Source organism: Tursiops truncatus, chromosome 3 (genome assembly GCF_011762595.2).
Source record: "Tursiops truncatus isolate mTurTru1 chromosome 3, mTurTru1.mat.Y, whole genome shotgun sequence".
Lineage (NCBI taxonomy): Eukaryota > Metazoa > Chordata > Mammalia > Artiodactyla > Delphinidae > Tursiops > Tursiops truncatus.
The window spans coordinates 137,841,994-137,867,676 of NC_047036.1; the positions used below are offsets into that span (position 1 = coordinate 137,841,994).

The window sequence follows — 25,683 nt, forward strand, 5'->3', positions numbered from 1 at the left end:
TTGTCATTTGTTTCTAGGTATTTTTTGATTTCCTCTTTGATTTCTTCAGTGATCTCTTGGTCATTTAGTGGTGTGTTGTTTAGACTCCATGTGTCTGTATTTTTCACAGATTTTTTTCCTGTAATTGATATCTAGTCTCACAATGTTGTTGTTGGAAAAGATACTTGATACAATTTCAATTTTGTTAAATTTACCAAGGCTTGATTTGTGACCCAAGATATGATCTATCCTGGAGAGTGTTCCATGAGCAGTTGAGAAGAAAGTGTATTCTGTAGTTTTTGGATGGAATGTCCTATAAATGCCAATTAAGTCCATTTTATTTAATGTATCATTTAAAGATTCTGTTTCCTTATTCATTTTCATTTTGGATGATCTGTCCATTGGTGAAAGTGGGGTGTTAAAGTCCCGTACTACGACTGTGTTACTGTCGATTTCCCCTTTTATGGCTGTTAGCATTTACCTTATGTATTGAGGTGCTCCTATTTTGAATGCATAAATATTTACAATTATTGTATCTTCTTCTTAGATTGATCCCTTGATCATTATGTAGTGTCCTTCTTTGTCTCCTGAAATAGTCTTTATTTTAAAGTCTGTTTTGTCTGATATGAGAATTGCTACTCCAGCTTTCTTGTGATTTCCATTTGCATGGGGTATCTTTTTCCATCCCATCACTTTCAGTCTGTATGTGTCCTTAGGTCTGAAGTGGGTCTCTTGTAGACAGCATACATATGGGTCTTGGTTTTGTATCCATTCAGCTGGCCTATGTCTTTTGGTTGGAGCATTTAATCCATTTACATTTAAGTTAGTTATCAATATGCATGTTCCTATTACTATTTTCTTAATTGATTTGGGTTTGTTATTGTAGGTCTTTTCCTTCTCTTGTGTTTCCTGCCTAGAGAAGTTCCTTTAGCATTTGTTGTAGAGCTGGTTTGGTGGTGCTGAATTCTCTTAGCTTTTGCTTGTCTGTAAAGGTTTTAATTACTCTGTCAAATCTGAATGAGATCCTTGCTGGGTAGAGTAATGTTGGTTGTAGGTTTTTCCCTTTTATCACTTTAAATATGCCCTTCTACTGCCTTCTGGCTTGCAGAGTTTCTGATGAAAGGTCAGCTGTTAACCTTATGGGGATTCTCTTGTACGTTATTTGTTGCTTTTCCATTGCTGCTTTTAATATTTTTTCCTTGTATTTAATTTTTGATTGTTTGGTTATATGTGTCTTGGCGTGTTCCTCCTTGAATTTATCCTGTATGGAGCTCTCTGCCCTTCCTGGACTTGACTATTCCCTTTCCTATATTAAGGAAGTGTTCAACTGTAATCTCTTCAAATATTTTCTCAGTCCCTTTCTTTTTCTGTTCTTCTTCTGGGACCCCTATAATTCGAATGTTGGTGTGTTTAATGTTGTCCCAGAGGTCTCTGAGACTGTCCTCAATTCTTTTCATTCTTTTTTCTTTATTCTGCTCTGCGATAGTTATTTCCACTACTTTATTTTCCAGGTCACTTATCCGTTCTTCTGCCTCAGTTATTCTGCTATTGATTCTTTCTAGAGAATTTTTAATTTCATTTATCGTGTTGTTCATCATTGTTTGCTCTTTCGTTCTTCTAGTTCCTTTTTAAATGTTTCTTGTATTTTCTCCATTCTATTTCCAAGATTTTGCATCATCTTTACTATCATTACTCTGAATTCTTTTTCAGGTAGATTGCCTATTTCCTCTTCATTTGTTTGGTCTGGTGGGTTTTTACCTTGCTCCTTCATCTGCTGTGTGTTTCTCTGTCTTCTCATTTTGCCAAACTTACTGTGTTTGTGGTCTCCTTTTCGCAGGCTACAGGTTTGTAGTTCCTGTTGTTTTTGGTTCCTTCCCCCAGTGGCTAAGGTTGGTTCCGTGGGTTGTGTAGGCTTCCTGGTGGAGGGGACTGGTGCCTGTGTTCTGGTGGATGAGGCTGGATCTTTCTTTCTGGTGGGCGGGACCATGTCTGGTGGGCAGGACCATGTCTGGTGGTGTGTTTTGGGGTGTCTCTGAACTTATTATGATTTTAGGCAGCCTCTCTACTAATAGGTTGTGTTGTGTTCCTGTGTTGCTAGTTGTTTGGCATGGGGTGTCCAGCACTGTAGCTTGCTGGTCATTGAGTGGAGCTGGGTCTTAGCGTTGCGATGGAGATCTCTCGGAGAGCTTTCACTGTTTGATATTACGTGCTGTTGGGAGGTCTCTGGTAGAGCAGTGTCCTGAGCTCGGCTCTCCCACCTCAGAATATCATGCCTGACACCTGGCCGGAGTACTAAGACCCAGGGTCATAGCACTGCTACTTAGCTGCAAAGTTGGGATTCATTCCCTGCCTTGTGACCCCAAGTCCAGTGTGCTTTGATTTCCCCCTTGTATTAAAAAGAGGATCCATATGTTTCTGACTCCAATTCAGAGGACTGGCAGGGAAGCCACCTGGTTAGACAGCAGAACTCTCCCCACACAGGAAGCATCAAGCACTCACGAGGCTTGTCCTGGGTGGCCACGAGACAAGTAGTTCCGTTTTCTGCCTGCCAGAATCTTATAAGTGTTTATAGAAACTTCTCTATAGAGGCTTTAACTAGGTTCAGTCTAATATACTATCCAGATGGTCTCAACAACACCTACTCTCTCAAGGTTGTGTCCATGAGGCAGCTTCCAGCTCAGGGAAGCTGGGAGTTGCTTATAGCAGGTGATCAATAGACATCAGTTGCTATAAAGCTATTTAACTCCCAGTAGTAACTGAGCTTCCTGAACTTTTATTTTCACTATTCCAAAATTCCAGATGTAATTCCCAGACATCATTATCCCTGCAAATCTACCTCATTAGAATTCAACAGTGGCACTCTTAAAGGATAACAGTAAAAATATCTTAAGACACATAAGTAATGGAGATTAAGAGACCAGAATTGCCTGGAGCTCCTGGATTCATGTTAAGGATTGTTTTTAGCAAAGTCATCAAATCACACACTGACAAATCTATGTGTTTTGAATATGAATGTCATTTCTTTTGGCGTGAGACTCATCTCTTCACTATTGCCTAAACTTTAGATATTTGGGGTAAATGGATTTTTCTCCCAAATTAAAACTATGCTAAAAAAATTGAGAGTATTCTAGGTTCGTATTAGGATGTTTTAGTCTATCTTCTTTATCTAAACACTGATATGATTTGCTTTAGAGTTTATGACTAAACTTAAGCTTTTTGTAAGATTATATAGAGTTGGGAATATTCTTATTCATCATGTAATCCAACCCCTGGAAGCACAAATCTCCAGACATGAGGAATATCGAGGTTTGGACTTAATGGTGGATTAGACAGTCTTCTCAGCGTGTGGCTTTGATGGAGCTGGATATGATTCTAGACTCATATGTGCTATGACACCAGGAATCCCAACATTAAAACTCTTGTCCATTGAGTTAAGGCATTGTGTCTACAGGAATTCCCCTGTAAAACGCAATGCTGCTAGGAAAGACAATCATTAGACAATTAGTCTATCATGTCTTCTTTCGCCTAGATCAACCAGAAGGAAGGGAATGTGACACAGTTAAGTGTAGACATGAAGAAACATGTCCAAAGAGTTAAGTAACTTATCTAAAGTTATCTACCTAGTAAGAACTCGTGTCAGGGTACAGATCCAGATTTGATCTCAAAGCCCACACTATTTGCATTGCATAAACATGATTCAGAAACAGTGTTGTTCAGGGAAAGCAGGTCAGAAAGCCCTGTGTGAAGTTGGGCAGTGGGTGGAAAGGAGATCTTCAGTCACACAGGACAGAGAGCATCAAGAGGAAAAGGCCAGAGAAACGGAAAACGTGAGATATAATTTCAGCCTCTATCATGCTTTTGTTTAGATCCTCAGAATTAAGCAGAAAAATGGAAAACTGTTTTCTTATAACTGCTGGTCTGACTTCCTGAATGCTTTTCCTTCCCCGGGGATTAGCAAATATGGCTACCTGCCAAGCCAAGTATCTCTGCTGCTTAGCTATCCCTAATTTTCTTCCCTGGCTAAGATACAGTGGGGAGGTATATTGATTACAGCTCAGATTTTCATCTGGGTCATTCAACCTACGTTCAGCTAGTGGTGTGCTTTTACTCGTGCAGGCAGAGACACACTGTCAGTGTCTCCATGGAGGACAGTTGACTAAGTGTGGTGAGACTGTTTGTTGGCATCCCTTCCCTTTTCGGGGTTTGTTTTACATAACAGCATGTCACAGCTCTTCAAGGAACAATGCTAGAAACTGCCCTGGCTTCCCTTCTCATAACATACAGGAAGGAAACATCAGCACTTGAAAAATACTCTTGCTCCAAGCCCAGCTCTCAGCTGGCAGATAATCAATTTCCCCCAAAGCCAACCTCCTTCCACTCCTCTCCTCTCCATCTTCTGCAGTATTACGTGTGGTAACCTATGACAGAGGATGAACTGAGAGCTTCCAGTTCTCTAGGAGGAAGGTTGGGGAGTGAGGGGCCTCTCTTACGTTCCTCATTTCTAAGATAAGAGAACTGAACAAGTTGATGTCTAAAATTGCATATTTCTATGGGTTTATTGTGTTATCATTTCAGTATCATGCACCCCAAAATTGGTGTCATGCTTTTAATGGAAAGTCACCATGAGAAAATTTCAAATTGAGAATCAAGCTACTGAAATTTTGTATTTTAGATCTGATCCTTTGTGTCCCTGGAGGTATAATTTTAAGTCTCCAAGTTTCAGCTGGACTAGATGATGCTTGAGATTCCTTCTAATTCTAAATAGTCTAAGCTATATGCTATCTCTTTTCCTTTTAATACATTTTTTACTTACTTTAAAGTGATAGTGGTTTAAAGGAATGATTTTACAACTAGGAACAAAGGGGGTCTATTTATATTCTATTCTTTATCAGTGTCTTTTCTTTGTTTTTATAAATTTATTTACTTTATTTTTTGGCTGCATTGGGTCTTCGTTGCTGGGCGCGGGCTTTCTCTAGTTGTGATGAGTGGGGGCTACTCTTTGTTGTGGTGCATGGGCTTCTCATTGCGGTGGCTTCTCTTTGTTTCAGAGCACAGGCTCTAGGCGCATGGGCTTCAGTAGTGTGACACACGGCCTCAGTAGTTGTGGCTCACGGGCTCTAGAGCACAGGCTCAGTAATGGGTGGCACACGGGCTTAGCTGCTCCACGGCATGTGGGATCTTCTTGGACCAGGGCTCGAATCTGTGTCCCCTGCACTGGCAGGCGGATTCATAACCACTGCACCACCAGGGAAGCCCAGTGTCTTTTCTTAATAAGAACAACGGCTAGACAATATAAGAGAACTATGAGGAAATATGGGGAATGTTTAGGTTACCACAATTTTTTTGGTATCTACAAAAGATGAACTACACATAAGCTTGGTGACTTTGACATTCGCATAGATTATGAATTGTCCATTAAAGCTGACACATGTATAAAACTCTTAGAGGAAAACATGGGCAGAACACTCCATGACATAAATCACAGCAAGATCCTTTTTGAGCCACCTCCTAGAGAAATGGAAATAAAACAAAAACAAAAACACGGGACCTAATGAAACTTAAATGCTTTTTGAATAGCAAAGGAAACCATAAACAAGATGCAAAGAAAACTCTCAGAGTGGGAGAAAATATTTGCAAATGAAGCAACCGACAAAGGATTAATCCCCCAAATATACAAGCAGCTCATGCAGCTCAATATCAAAAAAACAACCCAATCCAAAAATGGGCAGAAGACCTAAATAGTCATTTCTCCAAAGAAGATATACGGATTGCCAACAAACACAAGAAAGGATGCTCAACATCACTGATCATTAGAGAAATGCAGATCAAAACTACAATAAGGTATCACCTCACACTGGTCAGAATGGCCATCATCAAAAAATCTACAAACAGGGCTTCCCTGGTGGCGCAGTGGTTGAGAGTCCGTCTGCCGATGCAGGGGACACGGGTTCGTGCCCCGGTCTGGGAAGATCCCACATGCCGCGGAGTGGCTGGGCCCGTGAGTCATGGCCGCTGAGCCTGAGCGTCCGGAGCCTGTGCTCCACAACAGTGAGAGGCCCGTGTACCGAAAAAAACTAAAAAAACAAAAAAAACTACAAACAATAAATGCTTGAGAGGGTGTGGAGAAAAGAGAACCCTCTTGCACTGTTGGTGGGAATGTAAATTGACACAGCCACTATGGAGAACAGTATGGAGATTCCTTAAACCTGAAAATAGAATTACCATACGACCCAGCAATCCCACTACTGGGCATATGCCCTGAGAAAACCATAATTCAAAAAGAATCATGTACCATAATGTTCATTGCAGCTCTATTTACAATAGCCAGGACATGGAAGCAACATAGGTATCCATCGACAGATGCATGGATAAAGAAGATGTGGCGCATATATAAAGTGGAATATTAGCCATAAAAAAAACGAAAGTGAGTTATTTGTAGTGAGGTGGATGGACCTAGAGTCTGTCATACAGAGTGAAGTAAGTCAGAAAGAGAAAAACAATTACCGTAGGCTAACACATATATAGAATCTAAAAAAAAAAAAAAAAGGTTCTGATGAACCTAGGGGCAGGGCAGGAATAAAGACACAGACGTAGAGAATGGACTTGAGGACACAGGGAGGGGGAAGGGTAAGCTGGGATGAAGTGAGAGGGTAGCATTGACATATATACACTACCAAATGTAAAATAGATAGCTAGTGGGAAGCAGCCGCCTAGCACAGGGAGATCAGCTCGGTACTTTGTGACCACCTAGAGGGGTGGGATAGGGAGGGTGGGAGGGAGATGCAAGAGGGAGGAGATATGGGGATATACGTATGCATATAGCTGATTCACTATGTTATACAGCAGAAACTAACACAACATTGTAAAGCAATTATACTCCAATAAAGATGTTAAAAAAAAAAAAGCTGACGCAGGGCAAAGAAGAAAAGAGAGAGACCTTCTCTTTTTGCAGAGAAGGGATCTTCTCTTTTTAATGTTTGGTCTTAAAACATCACCAAGAGTATCTTCCCTACCTTTGCAAAGGTTAAAGATACTAACGTTTAACTTAAAGCAGCTATTTTCAATTCTGTAACGTCCTATACTTGCAAACCAGTTTACAAATGTTTCCCATTACTACTTCCATGCCACAAAAATCAGTATGTTGTTACAGAATTTTGGGGGGGTGAAGGAGCTATACATTAATAAATTCTACAAAGTGCACATCCTATAGAAACTGCTTGAAAAGAGTCAGTGAGATTTTTCCTCCCTACAGAGAAGGCTGTAGAGGGGAAGAAAGGGACTTCCATTTTCTCACTATTTAAACACCAGATTCCAAGTGGGCTACAATTTCATTAATGCCGACACCAAATCCTCCTTGGGAAATCTCTCCTGATCAGCTGCTTGAGAAGTTGTTTCCTTAATGCTGAGAGAACAATAGTGCTTAGCAAATAACATAACTGTCTAAAGTTAAGGATTATTATTATTTTATTCTGTTTCTTTGCAAATCATAAAAGCAGTTACTCCACAGTAAGCATTGGTTAACTCTAAAGTTTATTCAGAAACTCAAGCAAGGGAAAGAAGAGAGAAAATCAAATTAAATCTTTAATGCATAAAACTACAGTTCAGTTTTACAACTCATAGTTATTTAAATGACAGTATTAATGAAAACGAAAAGGTTCTCAGGGTAAATTGAGGGACGTGGCTCCTCGTGCAAGTTCCATGGTGAGAACCCTGACCTTTGGGAAGCCCCTGTACTCCCCAGAGCCCCACTTTCTCTTTTGGAAAATGAAGAAACTGGCCTGATCTCTAAACTCTCTTTTAGCTCTGACACTGTAGGATCAAATCCAAATTCTAATTCAGCAATGAAAGCATTAAAAACTCCGTATGTAATGAGGCCAAAGACACTTCCAGTTTTGGTGAGCAGAGCATTACACCATTGTTCTTGACGCTGATTAGACACAGAATACCATCTGCGAAAATAAAGCAAGTGCCAACTCAAAAAAAAAAAAACAACACATGGATTTGGAAGGCTTTTGATAATCTCCTACATCACTCCTGCCATAGCAGAAGTCAGATAGCAAATGCTGCATACTACAACTCACACAATCGTCCTCGCAGAACAGCTGCTCATAGAGGCCCATGTTGCTCAGAAACAAAATCCTCATCTTCCCTGTGGACAGAGAATGCTGGGCATCAACCCCCTGGTCTAGACTGTCCTGTACATAATGGAAGAGACACAACACTCTATGTGGCAAACACAATGATGCTAGAATTTATTCTTGGACATATAAATTGAAAACCAAGACAGCCCTGAGGTCTGAATCCCAAATGTAATCTGAAAGTGGATGTGGTTGCCTACATTTTTCAAGTTTTCATATTGTTTTCATTTATTACACAAGCAAGTCCACTACAGGGGTGTTTTGGTGGATAGAAGGAAGCGATTGTGCTACCAGTGAAGCAGAGGCAGGACAGATGTCGTCTCACCAGCTCTGAGGTGGACTCTTGAGTCTGCAAAGACTCACACCTCAAGCACAAGGCCTGCTGCCCACAAATAGGGAGGCTTCTGCTCTCACGGCTGCACTGTGGCCTTCTCATGCTTTTGTCTGTAATGGAGTCTTCTCAGGGGAAGGAAGAGAATGGATTATTCTGCTCTCTTTTCTTTTACCCCAAGTGGCCGTTACAGAGCAAAAGGTGAGGTCCTGTCAGGTGTAGAGCTATAGAATCTTTAGGTTTAAAACCAGAGGAGGAAAAAATGAGATTAAGCTTTTGATTTTCTGACAGGTGGAGAAAAACAGAAATATTTATTGTAAATATAAATCAATATGAAAAGCTCTATATACAACTAAATTCTCAAGGTCATACATATGTCTGACTTATGTAAAGACATTTAAAAAGGAAAAAAATGGTCATAACATTCAGGAACACATATTAAGCACCTACTGTGTCTCAGTCTATGTTATAAACACTCTACAGGAATCATTCTACTTAATCCTCATCACAACTCTGTGATGTAAGGGTGACTATCATCTGCATTTTTCCATGTGAGAAAACCGAGACAACAGACATTAAATAATCTGCTCAAGGTTATGGAGCAAATGAGTGTCCAACTAAGAAATAGCTAGTGTTTTTTTCTTTTTTTTGGTTAAATGTCTCATTCCTTCTTTTTTTTTTAATAGATTTTAAAACTCCCATTGGTGAAATCTGGACATATATTTCAAATATGCAGATTTAAATAACATCACTAATAATAATTTTTCAATATTAAAATAATACTTAACATTTGGTATAGGATTTCCACAAGGTCTGTTATCTAATTAAATTAGTCATATTTTGTAAAGAAGACAAAAGAGGAGAAAGAGGTTTACCCAAGATCACACAACAAGATCATAGCCAGACAGGAATTAGAACCCACGCACTGACTGTGAGTCGCAGTGCTTTTCTAGAACCAACTCTATGTAGTAGATACAATTTATGATGTAGTAGATATATTTTATGATGTAGTTGATATATTCTACGGTAGTAATGACTTTTGAGAGACATCTTAAAAACTACCTTGAATATCACAAAATGCACAACTTCCTGGGTGAAAGAATTCCAGCAGGAAGGAAAACAAAATGAAACAAGACAAACAAACAAAAAACAAACCTTTAAAATGGAGTGCTTGGGCATAGAGCAAAGAGCAAGTGAGATCAAGTTTTTAAGCCTACAATTGTGCAGAGTATCCCTAGGAGTGATTTGACATCTTTGGGAACATTTTGTGATCTGACCTTTTGCAATGATTGCCTGCAGTTGCCTGAATTCAGATGTTCTTTTTCCAGCTGCTTTCAAAGTCACTTTAGAAAGCTTGGTGTTCTGGTAACATTAGGTTTCGCAACCTCTGTGGTGTCTTTTCTTTAAGCAAATGTCAGTGCCTGGGTTAGACTAAGCACGTCTGCCTTCAAAGGCAAAGTTATGCCAGGCCCATTGAAAGAGTGAAAAAAAAATGAGAAAATAAAGTATTTTTGCTAATATGCTTATTTCTCCAGAAGAGTTTTCTGGGTTTTGAGGTACAATTACTAATAATATTTCTCTTTGTCTCCTGACTTTGAAACCATTTGTGAGATGCATTCATAAATTCAACAGAGTTCAAATATCATCTTCATTGCTGGTAGCATTGGTTTAGAGGATAAATTTGTAGTCAGAGTTGGGATTCTTACTGTAGCTCATCCAAATCTAATCTTTGGTATTAACCAACTCAAAGGAGAGTTGGGTGTGCAGGACCAACATACTTGCTTAACTGGCTGGCTCCCACTGAGTCCCTGTAGCAGGGACTAAGTGAGATAAAGCTCTAGATTAACCTCTAAAAATGAGTCCATGGTTTGACTCAGGAGAGCTAACCAAATGGAGAACAGACACAAGTGACTGTCAGATCCATCTAGTAAGGAAACACAAGAAAGGAAATTGGCTAACTGTGCCAATTTCATCAATCAGATAACACAGAATGAATAAATTGGGAAGAAGTCAGCAGGCAATGTTTTCTATCCGGTACTTCTGAAAGGGTGGGAATTCCTATTTAATAGGTCAGGAAAAAATGAGAGATGATGAAAACCTGTGGCCGCTTATGCCTAAAGACTTCATTTTCCGGGGGCTGAACTATGAACCATGCCTTTTCCTACTGGGAAGTCTTGCTTCTTTCCAAAGATGATGCTTGGGATTTCTACTCGTCTCCTAAGGAGTACAGTCTCATCATTTCTATGCCAGAATGGCAAAATATAACATATTGGTCACTTTTCTGTAGCCCTGGGATGATAACTGTGACAAATCAATTGAAATTTCTAATTACAAGGAGCATAAAGTCCTTCCCCAGCTAGCATGTACCTCAGGTTGACTGGAAGTAAATGACTGCTATCTTTCTCAGGATTTCTCAGATTTTCACTGATACCTCCATTAAGCCAGTCTAATTTTCTTATCAAAGTTGACAGACAGATATTACTCTAGTATGGTGTGTGTTTCTTATTGGTATCTCTTTTCTGAGCTATTAAAAATATTTCCAGTCAGCAACTTGAAGCCAGGAGAACTAAGTGGAATATGAATTCACATTTTAAAATTTTACCTGAAATGAGACTTCTCAAAGAACAACATTGTGAGATCTGGTGGTATCACTGTAATATGCTACATAAGGAGTAACCACACATAAAAGGATATTTTGTTACCTTTCAATACCAAGCCATGTTGCTGTGTAATTAGTCTGTACTTCAGAGTCCAAGTTGAACAGAAAAGAATATGCAATTTTTGTGACATAAATTTGTGAACTATATTAAAATGATATGTTCATATAAACAAGAACAAGGCTGACTTCTTAACTATTGTTCCTGACAGTTGCAGGTAGCCTTTTAACAGACGCTAACAACAACAACAACAAAAATCACTGAACAGGAAGCTGCATGTACCACTCATCTATACACTGTCTCTGAAAGGTGACAAAACACGTTCCCTACCATTAGAAAATAGGGTTTTTCACCACAGCCCTAGTGATAGGTGTGATTATCCCTATTTTACTGGGAGAATTTGAACAATTTACCCAAATCCCTGCACCTTGTTAATGACATCACTAATACCTGAATTCTCAGACTGGATCCTGTATATTTTCCACTACAGTGAACTACTCTGCCCTATGTAAAACACGTTTTAGTATCTAGTCAGATGTTTGTAAGAGTTAAGTTTAAATACACTGGGACGTTGCGTTTCTTTTGAATGGATCAAAGTAGCAAATGCATTCATTTGTATCTTCACCTTTAGATTTCTGAGCCAGAGTTGTTTTATTTATATAAATCCCAAGGTGGATTCATTTGCTACAGTGTGGGAATTTGATGATGGGCTCAAAATTACAAAAGCCTCGTTGAGCTAAGAATCAGTGGTGGCTTTTTCAGAGGGTAAGGAAGAGAAGCCATTACACTAATACAAAGAGCGTTCTAGGGTTTCCCTGGTGGCGCAGTGGTTGAGAGTCCTCCTGCCGATGCAGGGGACACGGGTTCGTGCCCCGGTCCAGGAGGATCCCACATGTCGCGGAGCGGCTGGGTCCATGAGCCGTGGCCGCTGGGCCTGCACGTCTGGAGCCTGTGCTCCGCAGTGGGAGAGGCCACAGCAGTGAGAGGCCCACGTACCGCAAAAAAAAAAAAAAAAAAAAAAAGAAAAGAGTGTTCTAGAAAAGAGTGCAGAGAACTGAGATCTTAGCAAATACCTAGGTCCTGTTTGAACCTAGAGAAAACCACTATCTGGAGGCTTTGCCAATATTGAGTTTCCTTTCATCTAGAGCTGTTCTCCAAGAGGAAAATTCTAGAATGGTTGTTAGGCTGGCATTCTAGACAAATGAATTTCAATCCTCCTAAAAGTAACAGGTCTATTATATAAGGTTTAAGAACAAATGAGAGGAATTTTTCTTGTTATGATTGGGGCCCCCAGTCATCCATACCAGCTTTCTATATTAACCCCATTCAGTAATTGCTCAACTCTCTGCTTTTTTGCTTTTTCTCCATGATCCTTACCACTGGCTCAAAATGGGCAGGCTGTTTACTACAAAAAGAGTACTGGTTTGGGAGGCGGGAGTCTTGGGTCTGCCATTCTGTGTCCTTGGATAAAACACCTCTCTTTTTCAATGGGTCTCAATTGTTGAACCTTGAAGAGGATAGACTTGATTGTATAAACGCTAAGTTTATACTTTCTAACTTTCTAACTTTCTCTTTTGAATGTTTAGTAGCACTTCTATGCTTGTATGTGCCAGAATGGTGTTAATTATATTCCACAGATTACACTACTTTGTAATCATAACTGACATTAATAGGCCTTTTACTGTGTGCCAGGAATTTACCAGGCACGTCATATATCTTAACTCTTTTTATGGTCATGATAACCCTATGAGGTATATTCTCTTATCATCCCTACTTTACAGATAAGGAAGAGAGTTAAGGCACTTGCCTAAAATCATACAACCAGTGAGTGACAGGACTAGACCTTTAGAACCCAGCCTGACACCACAGTCCTTGCAGTGGACACTTTGATATCCCCTCCTTCCCATTACCTTTTCTGAGCTGGTGCGCCCATTGCTCGGGTGCTGCAAGGGTTGGCTGCTAGCAGTTCATGACTGTCCGCTTCTCTGGAGAACTGCCTTTGACCAGCCTAGAGCCATATGAACTAGGAGATTAAGACCACCCCACCTTAGCCTGTGGAGTACAAATGACTGCTGCTCTGGCCTCAGGGTGGGACTAACTCTGGCGCAGTTTGTTCCAGAACCTCCTGGAAGCTCTCCTCCTCAGGCTGAAGCAAATCCATGCTTAGCTTTTTTCTGCTGCCCTTGCCTGCTTCCCTCACTCCCCCTTTTCTAACAGCTAAACCCCAACAAGTCACCCTTGCAGGAATTCTGGACTCCACCTTGGCTTCTAACTTGAAGCAGCTCCTGTTCTTCAAGACAAATCTGTGCTCCCTTTCCTCAGTGCAGACAGTCACAGGGAGTTTTGAAAAGATAGATTTAGCCTGGAAAATAATTATAAATTACACTTTTTATTTTTCATTGTATTCTCCCCAATTGCTATTTTGTTCTTTTTTCATTACCATATGAGCTTGAATAAACAACAGATGAAATAATAATGGTGGAGTTTTGAAATGAAAGCACACGTATTAGACTTAATGTGGAAGACTGTGATGGCTTTTTCAGCCCTTGTCCTCTTCCTTCCCTAATTGCATCTAGCTGAGACGCTCAAATCACCAATCGATTCTTTAATAAGCCAGAATGGTGTAGCCACTCTGATGCAGCTGATTTTTCTTTTTTTTCTTCTTGGCAAGCAGCTAAGACTACTAACAGCTCACTGTGTCCTTATATCCACATCTTTGGGGATTAAGTTCAGCAAGGTATCCAGTAAAAAATATTTCCAGAAGCAATAATTTCTAAAGTAACGTTTAATATTTTAAAAGCCCATGTTGATCTCTGCCTTGGTCTTAAATGCTTTGGGTGTATAGTTCATCCGGAATTCTTTTTCATGGCCATCTGAGCTACAGCATTTATTCATTTAACAAATAATTGTTGAATTCCTTCTGTGTACCAGGCACTGTACTAGATGCTGAGAATGAAATAGTGAGCTAAATAGCTATAGCTACTTCTGTCATGGAGCCCATGGGTTAATTATAGTCTAAAATGTAATTCAATATTCATAGCAATCATATACTTCCAATTAAGATCAGCTCTATGAGAGTCATGTGGTGCTATGAGATCTTACTGAGAACATCTGATCGAATAATGGCTTCTCTGATGATGGGATACATTAATCGGCATCTGAAGAAAGAATGGAGTTAAGTAGAGATGGGGATATTAGACTTTGAGCTGAGGGAATCAGCATGTGAAAAGACCCTAACGTGAGAGGTAGCAGAGAGCATTTAAGGAACTGCAAGAACCCCAGCTGGAGTGTAAAGAAATACTATTTAAGATGAAGCTGGAGAATAGTCAGGGAAAAGACGACACAAAGTCTTACAGGACAAGTTAAAGACTTTTAATGTGTCCTGATATCAGTGGACAATAGTGGAAGGGTTTGGAGGTATTTGTATATGACATGATTGGAGGTGTGGAAAGTATTTCAGAAATTGGAGGCAACATAGGCAAATGAGGACAAAAGAATGAACAGGACCCCTCGGGACAGCAGAAGGTAAATCAGGTTGGGTGGGCATAAAGTGGAGAGATTATAAATGGTGTGAGACACAGCTGGGATGGTTCATTGTGGACCAGGGCAAAATGGACTAGAATCACGTGTTGAGTAGAATGGATTTTATTCTGAAAAACTTGAAGGGAATGGCATGAGCATAAATGCATTCTAGAAGGATTAGCTTAGACCAGCACTGTCCAACTGAGCTTTCTATAATTTAGTAACTTTTATAATTTTATATATAAATATATAAATAGCTGTTAAGCACTTGAAGTGTGGCTTGATCAACTGAGGAAATAGAACTTAAAATTTTTTTGAGTTTTCAATTTTACTTAAGATGGCTACCACTTAGCACAGGTCTAGTCACAGTACGGGGTATATGTGTGCAGGGTGTGCTGGTGTTGGGGGCAGCTGGAAGGTTGGAATGAGGAAAAGGATTGAAGAGATAAGTTGGGAATCTGGGAGAGATATGATGCCAGGAAGAATAAAGACAGGAAAATCATAGAAGCATGAAATGAAAATATTTACTTTGTCTAGGGCTTAGAGAACATGAAGGGAATAATGAGAGGGAGAGAAACCTAGATTAAACTCAAATTACAGACAGCCTTGCATGCCACACTAAGGAGTTTGGACTTTCTGTGAAGAGAAGCATGGATCTCTAAAGGTTTGGGAAGATTGACATTTAAGCAGAACTTTCAAAAATGTGCTTGCCAGAAACTTCATCTAATCAGGGTATGTAAGATAAATTAGCATCTGTGTGTTTTATTAGAGTCCTTGTGCCTTGGAGTAGTGACACTATATTCATATGTCTTTCTTAGCCTGAGGACTCCCTCATGGCAAGGATTACAGTTTAGCTATTTTGCCCTCTCTTGACCTCCAAGGACCTAGTTGCCAGAAAAACGTTGAATGTAATTCCAGAAGAGCTGAGAGCCTAAGCCATGACTGGGAATGGTTAGTGAGTGACAGATGCAGAAACACTTGGGAGTGACATGCGTAGACGTTAGCAGCTGATTGAATTTGAAAGCCTTTCCTCTCCCACAATGCTCTAGGTGCATAAGGTCAGGGATTGGGATTCTGCCCAAGGACTGGGTATTCTGCTCATACTTTTGGGCACGGAGCAAATCTTGAAAACAACTTGGTGCCAATCGAAAGGCAATATTTAATAAACTTTTTTTTTTGCAGTGTTTATTCCAAATATCTAGAAGTAAAATATATTATGTGCTTCCAGGTTACCTTCCAGCTTACGTCAGTGTACACCCCTACCAAGAGTGTGTAGCTCTGTTCTCTGTCCATGTTTTGTCAGTACTAGAAATTACCAGTTTATTTTTTTCCCTGATATGATAGGCTAAGAATGAAATACTATGATTTTACTTTGCATTTCACTGATCACTACTGAAGTTGAGAATCTTTTCTTGTATTTAGTATCTATGAATTGTCCATTCATTTTTTTCAGCCTAGCTAAAAATGTGGGTCTCTTTCTCAATAATTAAGAGCATTACTTATGTATAAGTGATATTAGCCTTTGATTTCTTATTTATTTGGGAAATATTTTATTCAAATGTGGTATTTTGCCTTCTAAAATGATTTAAAGGAAAAATACCTATAATACAGAAGTTCTAAGTTTTACATGGTAAACCTGTAATTTTTTTCTCCTTTATGTTTGTTTTATGGTGTACTTGACAAAGCCTTTTCCACACTAAGGTTGTGAAGATGTTCTATTATATTTTTTCCTTAAGTAGTATTTATATTCATGCTTAAATCTGAATCTTCAGTAGATCTTAAATTTATTGTTGTGTGTTAGGTGAGGTACAGATCTAATTTCAGAAAACACTTTTCCTAAATGAAGTTGTAGCCAACAAACTCTCCTGCCTGCCTGTGGTCAAAACCAGCCCTGTGGAATTATGCCTCAGATTCAATGAGGAGTGATAAAGGAAGATCTATTGCATTGTCTCAATACATCTCTCTCTCTGTCTCTCTGAGTTGTAGTAAGAGACAAAATAATCTTGTTCTCATTTAATCCATTTAATTTAGAATCAGTCTGTGAGACTCCATCGGTCTGTATCTCCACATTACCTTACATAGTGCTCTTTGCATAAAAATGATTAAAATATTTGTTGACAAATAAAAAAGAAACTAGAGAAAGGAATGTAAGGAAGAGAATATTAACACTAATTATGCCTTCAATTTAACCTGGTGGGGAATATATACTCTATTCAACTATATTTAAGTAGAGTAAGAAACTTGGAAGAGGAACAAAGTAGTTTTAGTTTTTTCAGCATCCTGACAAAACGTTTAGGAGGTTTAAAGATAATATTTGCAAACCATACAGCCCAGTGTCTGCACATAGTAGGTCCTCCTTCCTGGTAAACAGAAAATAGTTATTATTTCAGGCATTCACTGGAGGGGAAGATGTCTCTATCATGGACTCTTTAAGTTTTTAAGAGGAGACAGCTTCATGTATGAAATAAGAGCCTAACCACTCCAACAAATCTGAATTTTAAAGCTTTCAAATGGTTAACATCACAACTAAAAAAATAATAACTGAAGTTCATTATTCACTAATGTTGCTGTCTTCCTAAAACTAGACATAAGAATCTTACAAAAAATAAAAACTGAACATTAATGGGTGTTATTCAACTTATATCTCTTCTCTACTCAGTCATAGCCTCTGTGTGTTCTAAATTAAGACAAAAACAGGGAACCAAACTAATTTATAAAATGCTATGACTTTAAATATCATATGTTAGAATAAATCAATAGAATAAATTTGAAGTGGCTGAAATAACCACCTTTGACTTTAATCCTTTTGGGCTTGGGGAAATCACTGATGTGGCACTTTCAAGAGATTTGATTTTATAGGGTTCTCAGCCAGAGAGTTTTTAAAAATACAGAAAGTGATAGAGCCTTAGATATGACAGGCATCAGGCTGTCACTGTGAAGCTGCCTTGCTTTTAAATGGCCTGTTCCCAAGTTTGAATCCATAATCTAGTGACAGAAAAGCTTTGGATTTGCTGGCAAAGATGAAAGATGCTCAGAAGCTATTACCTTAAAATAGAAATTGATAGATAAATAGGCTGTAGAAGTTTAGATTCTGACCTGAAGGGAAGTGGAGAATTAAATTGAGATAATTATCTGTTCACTTGAGGCAAAATTAAAGTTCACCTTTAAAAAGAGTCAGATCATTAATGCCAAAGTGTAGATTCTCATTCACTTACATGATAAGGAGTAAAAAAGGAGTTACTAAAATTGTCTAGATTTATCTAAAATACTATAATTCATAAAGTTTCATTTAAAAACATGTTTAAAATACGCAGAGTATTCTCAAGGGCTTGGAAAATAGGGAGAAAAAGTGCCCCTGAATATTAGTATTTAAAAAGAAAACGTCTCTTTCTTTGTGTTTCCTATGTAGAATAAGAAACTTGAATTCGCCTCTGGTATTGTGATCAAAGAAACAGGAAAGAAAAAGATAGATATTAATAGGGATCATCTCAAGTTAAATGTCTTTATTCCTCAATCATCGCCTGCGTCTGTTATATTCTAAATTAGAACAAAACAAAGACCAAACAAATTTATGAAATGCTATGACTTTAAATAGCTTAAGTCCAAATAAATCAACACAGAGAAGCATCATCTCAGGGAACTAACCAAAATCTAGTTATGCTCAATAAGAAAATTCCTACCTTTAACTTTTCAGGGATAATTGCTGAATAATGGCTAATCACTGCTCTTGGACAGGGAACCAATATTCCCATGGGAGCCTAATTCCCTAATTAGTGTCTGGGTCACTAATGTTGCCTTAACCAGGATACTGAATTAGACAAGTGACAGTCCATCAGTCCACCGAAGGGCAGTATTAGGATGTATTCATAACCCCACTTAGGAAACACTGCAGGGTTAGAGGAGTCTTTACTCCCTTGACGAGTACCCAGTGAAGGGTTTTCTATCTCAGCAGCTTAGAAGGGTGTGGAGTGAAGCTTGAGAGGGGGAAGGAAGAAGTGGACTAGGTAGTGAAAATTCACCCAGCTAAGTCAGTCTTCTCCCCATGAAGCTTCTAAAGCGCCTTATTTTCGAATCAGATCTAAATCATCTAAGTAAGTAGAGAAACACAGACATGAAGCCAAGTAATTCAACTAAAACACATGATTTGGATTTCATTGTCCATGCGTTTTAGGACAAATCACAATTTAGTAAAGGAAAAAGAAGCAACATTTGAAAAGTGGTCTCATGTTTTGCCTCACATTGGGAGAGCGTATATAGTCTTTGAAACTGATGTTCTCAAACAGTACTATAAAGAAGCATAAATATATAGTAACTGGGATATGTCTCTATAGTATATTTTCTAACTTCAAAAATTAAAATTTTGTAAAATTTCACTTGGAATCATACAAAATGAAAGACATGGAATTTTAAAAACAATGCATGCATCATGATTTTAACGAATCAGAGACTTGGGATTATGTCACATTACATTGTTCTCATGCATAGCTGTACGGTCGTTCTTGGATTCCTTGATTACTCTCTGTATTATTTACATAAACTCCTTCGTAACCCAAATGTTCCAGAATACAACTTCTTGATTTTTGTTTCTTTCTCTATATTTAAATATATTCATTCATTTAATCATTTACTCAACAAATGTTGAATGCCTATTTGGAATCAAGCAGGATGCTAAGTACTGATAGGGCAATGATGGGCTAGAGGAGGCACAGTCTGTGGACTCATGAAGATAAAGTCTAATAGGTGGGACAGATATTACAAAAATAACCACACGAATGAATAAGAAATTACAAACTGAAGTTAACTGTTATGAAGGAAAATCACAGGATTCAACGGACATATGAGAAAATGACTCAGCACAGAAATGTGGTTATAAACTGAGTAAAATAGTCATTTATTAGTACCAAGTACCAGGATACTTCTCTCTGGTTTGTATGGAGAAAGGTCCTGAGAGCAAGAGGAAATTGTTACAAACCTTAGGATTCACCGCAGGCAGGCGAGAAAGGCACAGAGCAGAAACACTGTTTCTTTCCCTCTCCACCAAACAAAAAATTTCACATTGTGTGTATTAAGTAGGCAGAGAAGGCAATGTCAAAAATCACACGAAAGAAGAAAATATGAGCGATGTGCTCAAAAATGTTTCCTTCCGTCAGTAATCACATTGCTTCTAAAAGGATCAGAATTCAGTACAGGTTGGGGTTTGCTTTTTGTTGTTTCTGTTCTTAAGGCAGGTGGGTTAAAACTTTCAAGTGCACATACGAGTTATATACATGCTTACTTTCAAACACTTTACAATTTTGTTAAGGGTTTTCATGGTCTATCTTTGTTCTGTTCCAGGGGATTACGTGGTCATGACTGTCTATTTTGACCTGAGCAGAAGAATGGGATACTTCACCATCCAGACCTACATCCCCTGCACACTCATCGTTGTCCTATCCTGGGTGTCTTTCTGGATCAATAAGGATGCTGTTCCAGCCAGAACTTCTTTAGGTGAGACACAGTTCTTTGTGTTGTACTGTCCCAAGGTAAGTACCAAATATGACTAATCTTTATTCCCCTTTAAAAACTGACTTGCTTTTAATTCAGTCATCAATTACATAGAAATGCCATTTGTTTCATTTTAAAGAAAACTAGCATATTACAAAAAAGAAGCAGTGTATAAAGTTTCCTAGTTTTGTTTTGCTAAATTACCTCCATAGGCTTTCTTCAGTAAGTTTTTAAGTAATTTAAATTAACTTCGGGGGGAAAAAAGAAACCTTTTCTTTTCACTAGATATTTTTGTTTTGATCTCGGGGCAGTAGTACACTAGAGCTGCTCACACCAGTTCATGAGAGCTGATTGTGTTTATCTTTTCCCCACGTTGTGTTCAGTGATGCCACATTGGTAGTGAAATCAACCATGGTGAAAATATTAACAACATGGAAATAGGCAAACACTAAAACTCAGGGGCACCTTTTCTCTAGAGAATCAATTGTTACACATTTACTAGCACACCACTGGCTACAGATTAATTTCAACGTGCATAATTATTGTGACATTTGAAGACACACATACACAGTAATTGGCTCCTTACAGAAGAACCATTGAAAAGATTATTTTGGGGAAAACATAATTACCTGTGAAATTCTGGGACCCCTCTCTCCACTTTCAATATTATTTGCAGTTTGCTCGATCTCTTGTATATGGTGATATCTGCCTTGGAGTTTCACATCTTTTTCCTCACACAAGGAAAGAGGACTCACGTAGATTACGACAAAGCCACAGACTCACAGGGACATTGGAGTCTAGGCCCATGAATAAAATTCTCATACTACATAAAATTTCCTAAAGACTTAAATTACTGAAAAATGAATTATAAAACCACTGTCCTCTTTTATCATCTGTATGAAAACTAGAACCATATTTCTTGCTCACTCTTTGACTAGAGAGGCAGTATCATGTAATAGTGAAGAGCTTGGATTTTGAAGTCCAGAGAATCTGGATTTCAACCCACACATATGGTATGGCCTTGGATATACCCTTTAGTCTCTACAAATCACATTTTACTCACATGTGAAACATATATCATTTCCCGTACCTAACTGTGGGGTTTTATTAGGTGAAATTAGGTGTTCCATGCAAAGTTCACAAGGCATAGTAGGGCCTCAGAAATGTTAGCATTTATAGTCTTTTCTGACAAAGTGATCTGTACCACGTTATTAAAACTGAGGGCAGAAATGATTACTGGGAAAAAAAGACATCATTTGCATTTTTGTTCTCCTCCAAACCTAATTTAGTCTCCCATCTGTTTCAAAATAAAGTTATTTTGAGTTTTTCTGTTATATGAGGTACTTTATGTTACAGGCTGTACTTAACAATTATAATGTCCTGTCTAATGCTACATGCTAAGACAAACCCAAAATGTGCTGAGTCTATTACTTAAGGACTATTACCTGTGATTGTGAGTATTGTACTGCATTACATGCTTATATGTCTGTTACATCAGAATGTAAATGTCTTTTTCACTCCCAGTATAGTGCCTGGCACATGGCTGGTACCTCAGTGATTATTCAAGGAATGTATGCACTTATGAATGGATGGAAAAAATGCACTGATGCATTCCAATCTACCCATTCCAAAAATATTTTAAGGGAAGGATTTTAGATCAATCTATTCCCTTGAAGTCTAGTTCCTGCTAGTCAAAATCCCTCTTAAGACCACTCTAGTAGCTCATTTCCACGACTTATTCAATGAGTGCTCACTGGCACAAGACCATGGTGGGAGAAGGGATCAAGGTGAGTGGGCTGAGGAACAAGGGACGGGTCCCCAAGCAAATAGCAGGTAGGTGCTCCTCTTATTTGTTGATCATTTACTATAAGTCAGGCGTCTTCAACATGGTCCCCATGCTTTTTCTACTCTTCACAACAGCCTCACATAGAAGTTGTAATGATAATAAAGGTTATTATCACACTTTTAGAGCTAAGGAAGCAGAGGTGCTGTAAGGTTAAATGACATTTACAAGGTCACACAGCCAGTAGATAGTAGATCTGTACCTTGGCTGATGGACACCTAGATTCGCTCTGGGTGAGACCTTGTTGAAGGCCAGTCGTGGGAAAAGGTAGGGTGCTGAGCTGAGCTGGTTTCTCTGTTTTAGCTTTGCTGTCTCACATCTTTAGATCAGTGCTTCTTAGATTTAACTGTACATTTAACTCAGTAGGGGGCCTTCAAGAGTACAGCTGCCATAGTCCAACCTGAAGAGACGCTTATTTAATTTGTTGACAGCATGGGCTGGGTGTCAGGATTAAAAGAAAAACAAAATTTCCCAGGTGATTCTAATGTGTGATCAGGTTTAAGAACACTGACCTAGATTTCACTGAGTCCAATTGCCTTTTCCAGTGTTTACAATCAAGAGTTGAACCAGATGACATTAAACACCTGTGAACTTCAAGTTTATTGCCATTGAACAGTTAGAGAGCCAAGTTATTTGATGAGTGAGATAAATATACCCATGTGGCTCAGAGACTGACTGCTTTCTAAACTCAGATCACCACAGAATGGGGAATATTCGTTTTGGAACTTACAACACTTGAGTATAGTTTGGTACACAAGTGGTAGCTGGTGAGGTTTAACCATGATGTAAGGATGATGGATGAAACAAGGACAATACGAATTGGTATTTTTCACCCAAGTTATGAGGTAAGGTAACATGCCTGAAGAGCTTACTTCATGCCAAAGCTGGAGGAATGGAAAGAAGCTATGGATCTTTTTCATGTATCTCAGGTAAGAGAACTCTAACTTCTTTGCTTAGCAAAACTAGGCTTAAACACATTAAAAACAAACGAAAAAACCACATCAGGCGATCTTGTTGTTGGTTGGCAAATCACTTAAAACTACCATTTGTCTATTCTTCATTGTTCTCTTCTCTGTGGCTCCAGGCAGACCTGAAAATATCTTGAAGCATTTTTTTAAGATTCTTCTTTTACATGGCTGTGATGAACTTCCATGTAGCCTAATAATATGAGACAGGCCACACTGTCTTAAGTGAACTTAATAATATGAGACAGGCCATATTGTCTTAAGTGAACTTATCCATGGTATCTACTGTGAATACTGACATTTTTCACTTCTCATAGGTCATATGTGGTTTGAGGCCTGAATGTGAAGACCAAAGTGCCAATTTAGTTTTGAAATTCCCCCACAAAAACATCAGCTGTGATTAGGTATAATCAAAAACTTCTACATGAATTAACGTATAGACAACCTAAGTGAAGCTTTTTTTTAGTTTGAGAAGCAGATCTTTCTTCTCTAAAATAAATGATAATAACACCTTCTATTTATTGAGACTTTACTAGGAATTGTCACTCTATGTGCCTTATTTAATTGAGTCTTCCCAAGAGCCTTAGGGAGCTCCCCCAGTCACTACCATCCCCAGTTTGTAATTGAGAAACTTGCCCATTCTTACGTTTCCGTCATGACAACATGGAAGACCCACATATCTACATCATATCCCAAATTAGGAATTTACAATAGCTCCCAGAACAAAAATAGACCATGAAAACCCGTAACAAAATTGGAAAGTGTTTGAAAGTAAGCATGTATATAACTCGTATGTGCACTTGAAAGTTTTAACCCACCTGCCTTAAGAACAAAAACATCCTGCATATTATGGACCTATTTATAGAGAGGAAATACAACAATGTGGTTCAGAGCATTGCGTTTAAAGTCAGACTTGCTAGGCTTGTATGTCATCTCTATCACTTAACTAGTTTATTCCTTCTGTACTCAGGTTTTTTCACCTGCAACAAAACAAAACAAAACAAGGATAACAGTGCTTACGTCATTGTGAGGATTTTGTGGGATAATTAATTATACAAGTACTTAACATAGTACTTGGACAAAGGAAGAGATTCTTAAGTGTTAGTTTTAATTGCACAGAACAGTATCTATCTCCCCCAAGTCATCAATGTGGATTCCTACTTTCAAATGTAGGTTGAGTCTCTAGTCTTTCATATATACACTATTCTTCAATTGTTTTATTTATTCATTTGATATTTATTGAGTCCTAGCACTATACTCACTATGGGATTACAATGGACATCAAGATATATTTCTTATCTGTTGTCACAAAGTATATAGACTAGACAGGGAGATGGATGACTCCACGATCACTAACAGATGCAGAAATTTAGACTGTTGAAGTGACTTAAGTTCCTATAACTGGAGCTATAACCTATGCAGATACTGAATCTGTGTTGCCTTTATTATAATTAACATAGCTGTTACAGAAGGTAAGCCCCTGACCCTTCCCCTGTAGATACATATAGGTTGTCTTAATTTTGTTCTTTGTTATTAAACAGTTATGGGGGAGGACTTGTTTGCTTGGGCACTGTTGCACAAGGGGGAAAAGAAGTGTTTTGAAATCAGACATTTAATTTTTGTGTTTAAATCCTTCTGCTACTTTACCGCATGGCACTGGTCCTTTAGCCTCCTTTTCCTCAACTATAAAATCAAAATGAAAATATCTGCTGTAAAGATTCAAAGGGAGAATGCACATAAAATGCTTATCAGAGTGCCTGGCATGAGGAAGTTTTCAGTAAATATTAGTTATGATATTACTTCTGAGATACCTATTTTCATCACAAATAGCCTCTAAAGAATTTATCCATCAGAACATGTCAGTCGTACACAACGCACCTCCTCTGTTTAATACTTTTAAATGACTTCTCCTTGCACTCTGAATAAAATGCAAACTCCTGTGCATGCTCTGCATGATTGAACTTCGATTTCCCCAGCATCACCATGATTTCCCCACCCATCCCCAGAAGCCAGGTAGTTTAAAAATTCAAAAACAGGTAAGGTTTCCCTTCCTCAGAGCCTCCCTTTAATTTATTTAGTGCTAATAGCCAAAAGGTTGGTTTCTTCTAATTTTTTAAGCTTCGCCTCAAATATCACCTCCTCAAAGAGGCCTTCCATCTAAGTAAGTTCTGATCATCCCTGCTCTTCTGCATGGCACATACCATAATTTGTAATTATACTTTTCTTTGCTTACTTGATCCATGGTGGTGTCTTTCGCTGAAATACGAGGAACATGTGGGCAGGGACCATGTCTATTTTATTTCTCAGCACATTTTCAGCACGTTTCTCAGCACATACGGTAGATGATATGTAGCAGGCGGGCAATACACATCTGTGAACTGAGTGAATGAATCTGAGTTACACCTCCTTTCCCAATACTGAGGTTGCTCCTCAGAAGTCACAAAACACGTCTGGTTTTATTAGTGACAGTTATCCCCCTTGCTGGTGTGGTCACATGATCTGTTTTGTTGTGTCTTCCTGCAGGCATTACCACTGTCTTGACGATGACTACCCTCAGCACCATTGCCCGGAAGTCGCTCCCCAAGGTCTCCTATGTCACGGCAATGGATCTCTTCGTATCTGTTTGCTTCATCTTTGTCTTCTCTGCTTTGGTGGAGTACGGCACCCTGCATTATTTTGTCAGCAACCGGAAACCAAGCAAGGACAAAGACAAAAAGAAGAAAAACCCTGTATGTATCATTTCTTATTGGGACCTTTGACATTT

At 38.7% G+C, this 25,683-nt stretch overlaps 1 protein-coding gene and 1 long non-coding RNA gene across 5 annotated transcripts in view; one reads left to right on the plus strand and one right to left on the minus strand.

Annotated features, from left to right (window-relative positions):
- Nucleotides 1-25,683, plus strand: part of GABRG2 (gamma-aminobutyric acid type A receptor subunit gamma2) — a 122,220-nt gene that overhangs the window by 91,252 nt on the left and 5,285 nt on the right. For all 4 annotated transcript variants that reach the window (XM_033853537.2, XM_019945368.3, XM_019945378.3 and 1 more), the window contains 2 exons: nucleotides 19,962-20,114; nucleotides 25,443-25,648. In XM_033853537.2, coding sequence (XP_033709428.1) covers nucleotides 19,962-20,114; nucleotides 25,443-25,648 — 359 coding nt within the window. The remainder of the gene's footprint in view (nucleotides 1-19,961; nucleotides 20,115-25,442; nucleotides 25,649-25,683) is intronic.
- LOC141278354 (uncharacterized) overlaps nucleotides 24,972-25,683 on the minus strand; it is a 411,822-nt gene continuing 411,110 nt past the window's right edge. The window contains exon 10 of the long non-coding RNA XR_012330939.1: nucleotides 24,972-25,585. This is a non-coding gene — a long non-coding RNA (uncharacterized lncRNA). The remainder of the gene's footprint in view (nucleotides 25,586-25,683) is intronic.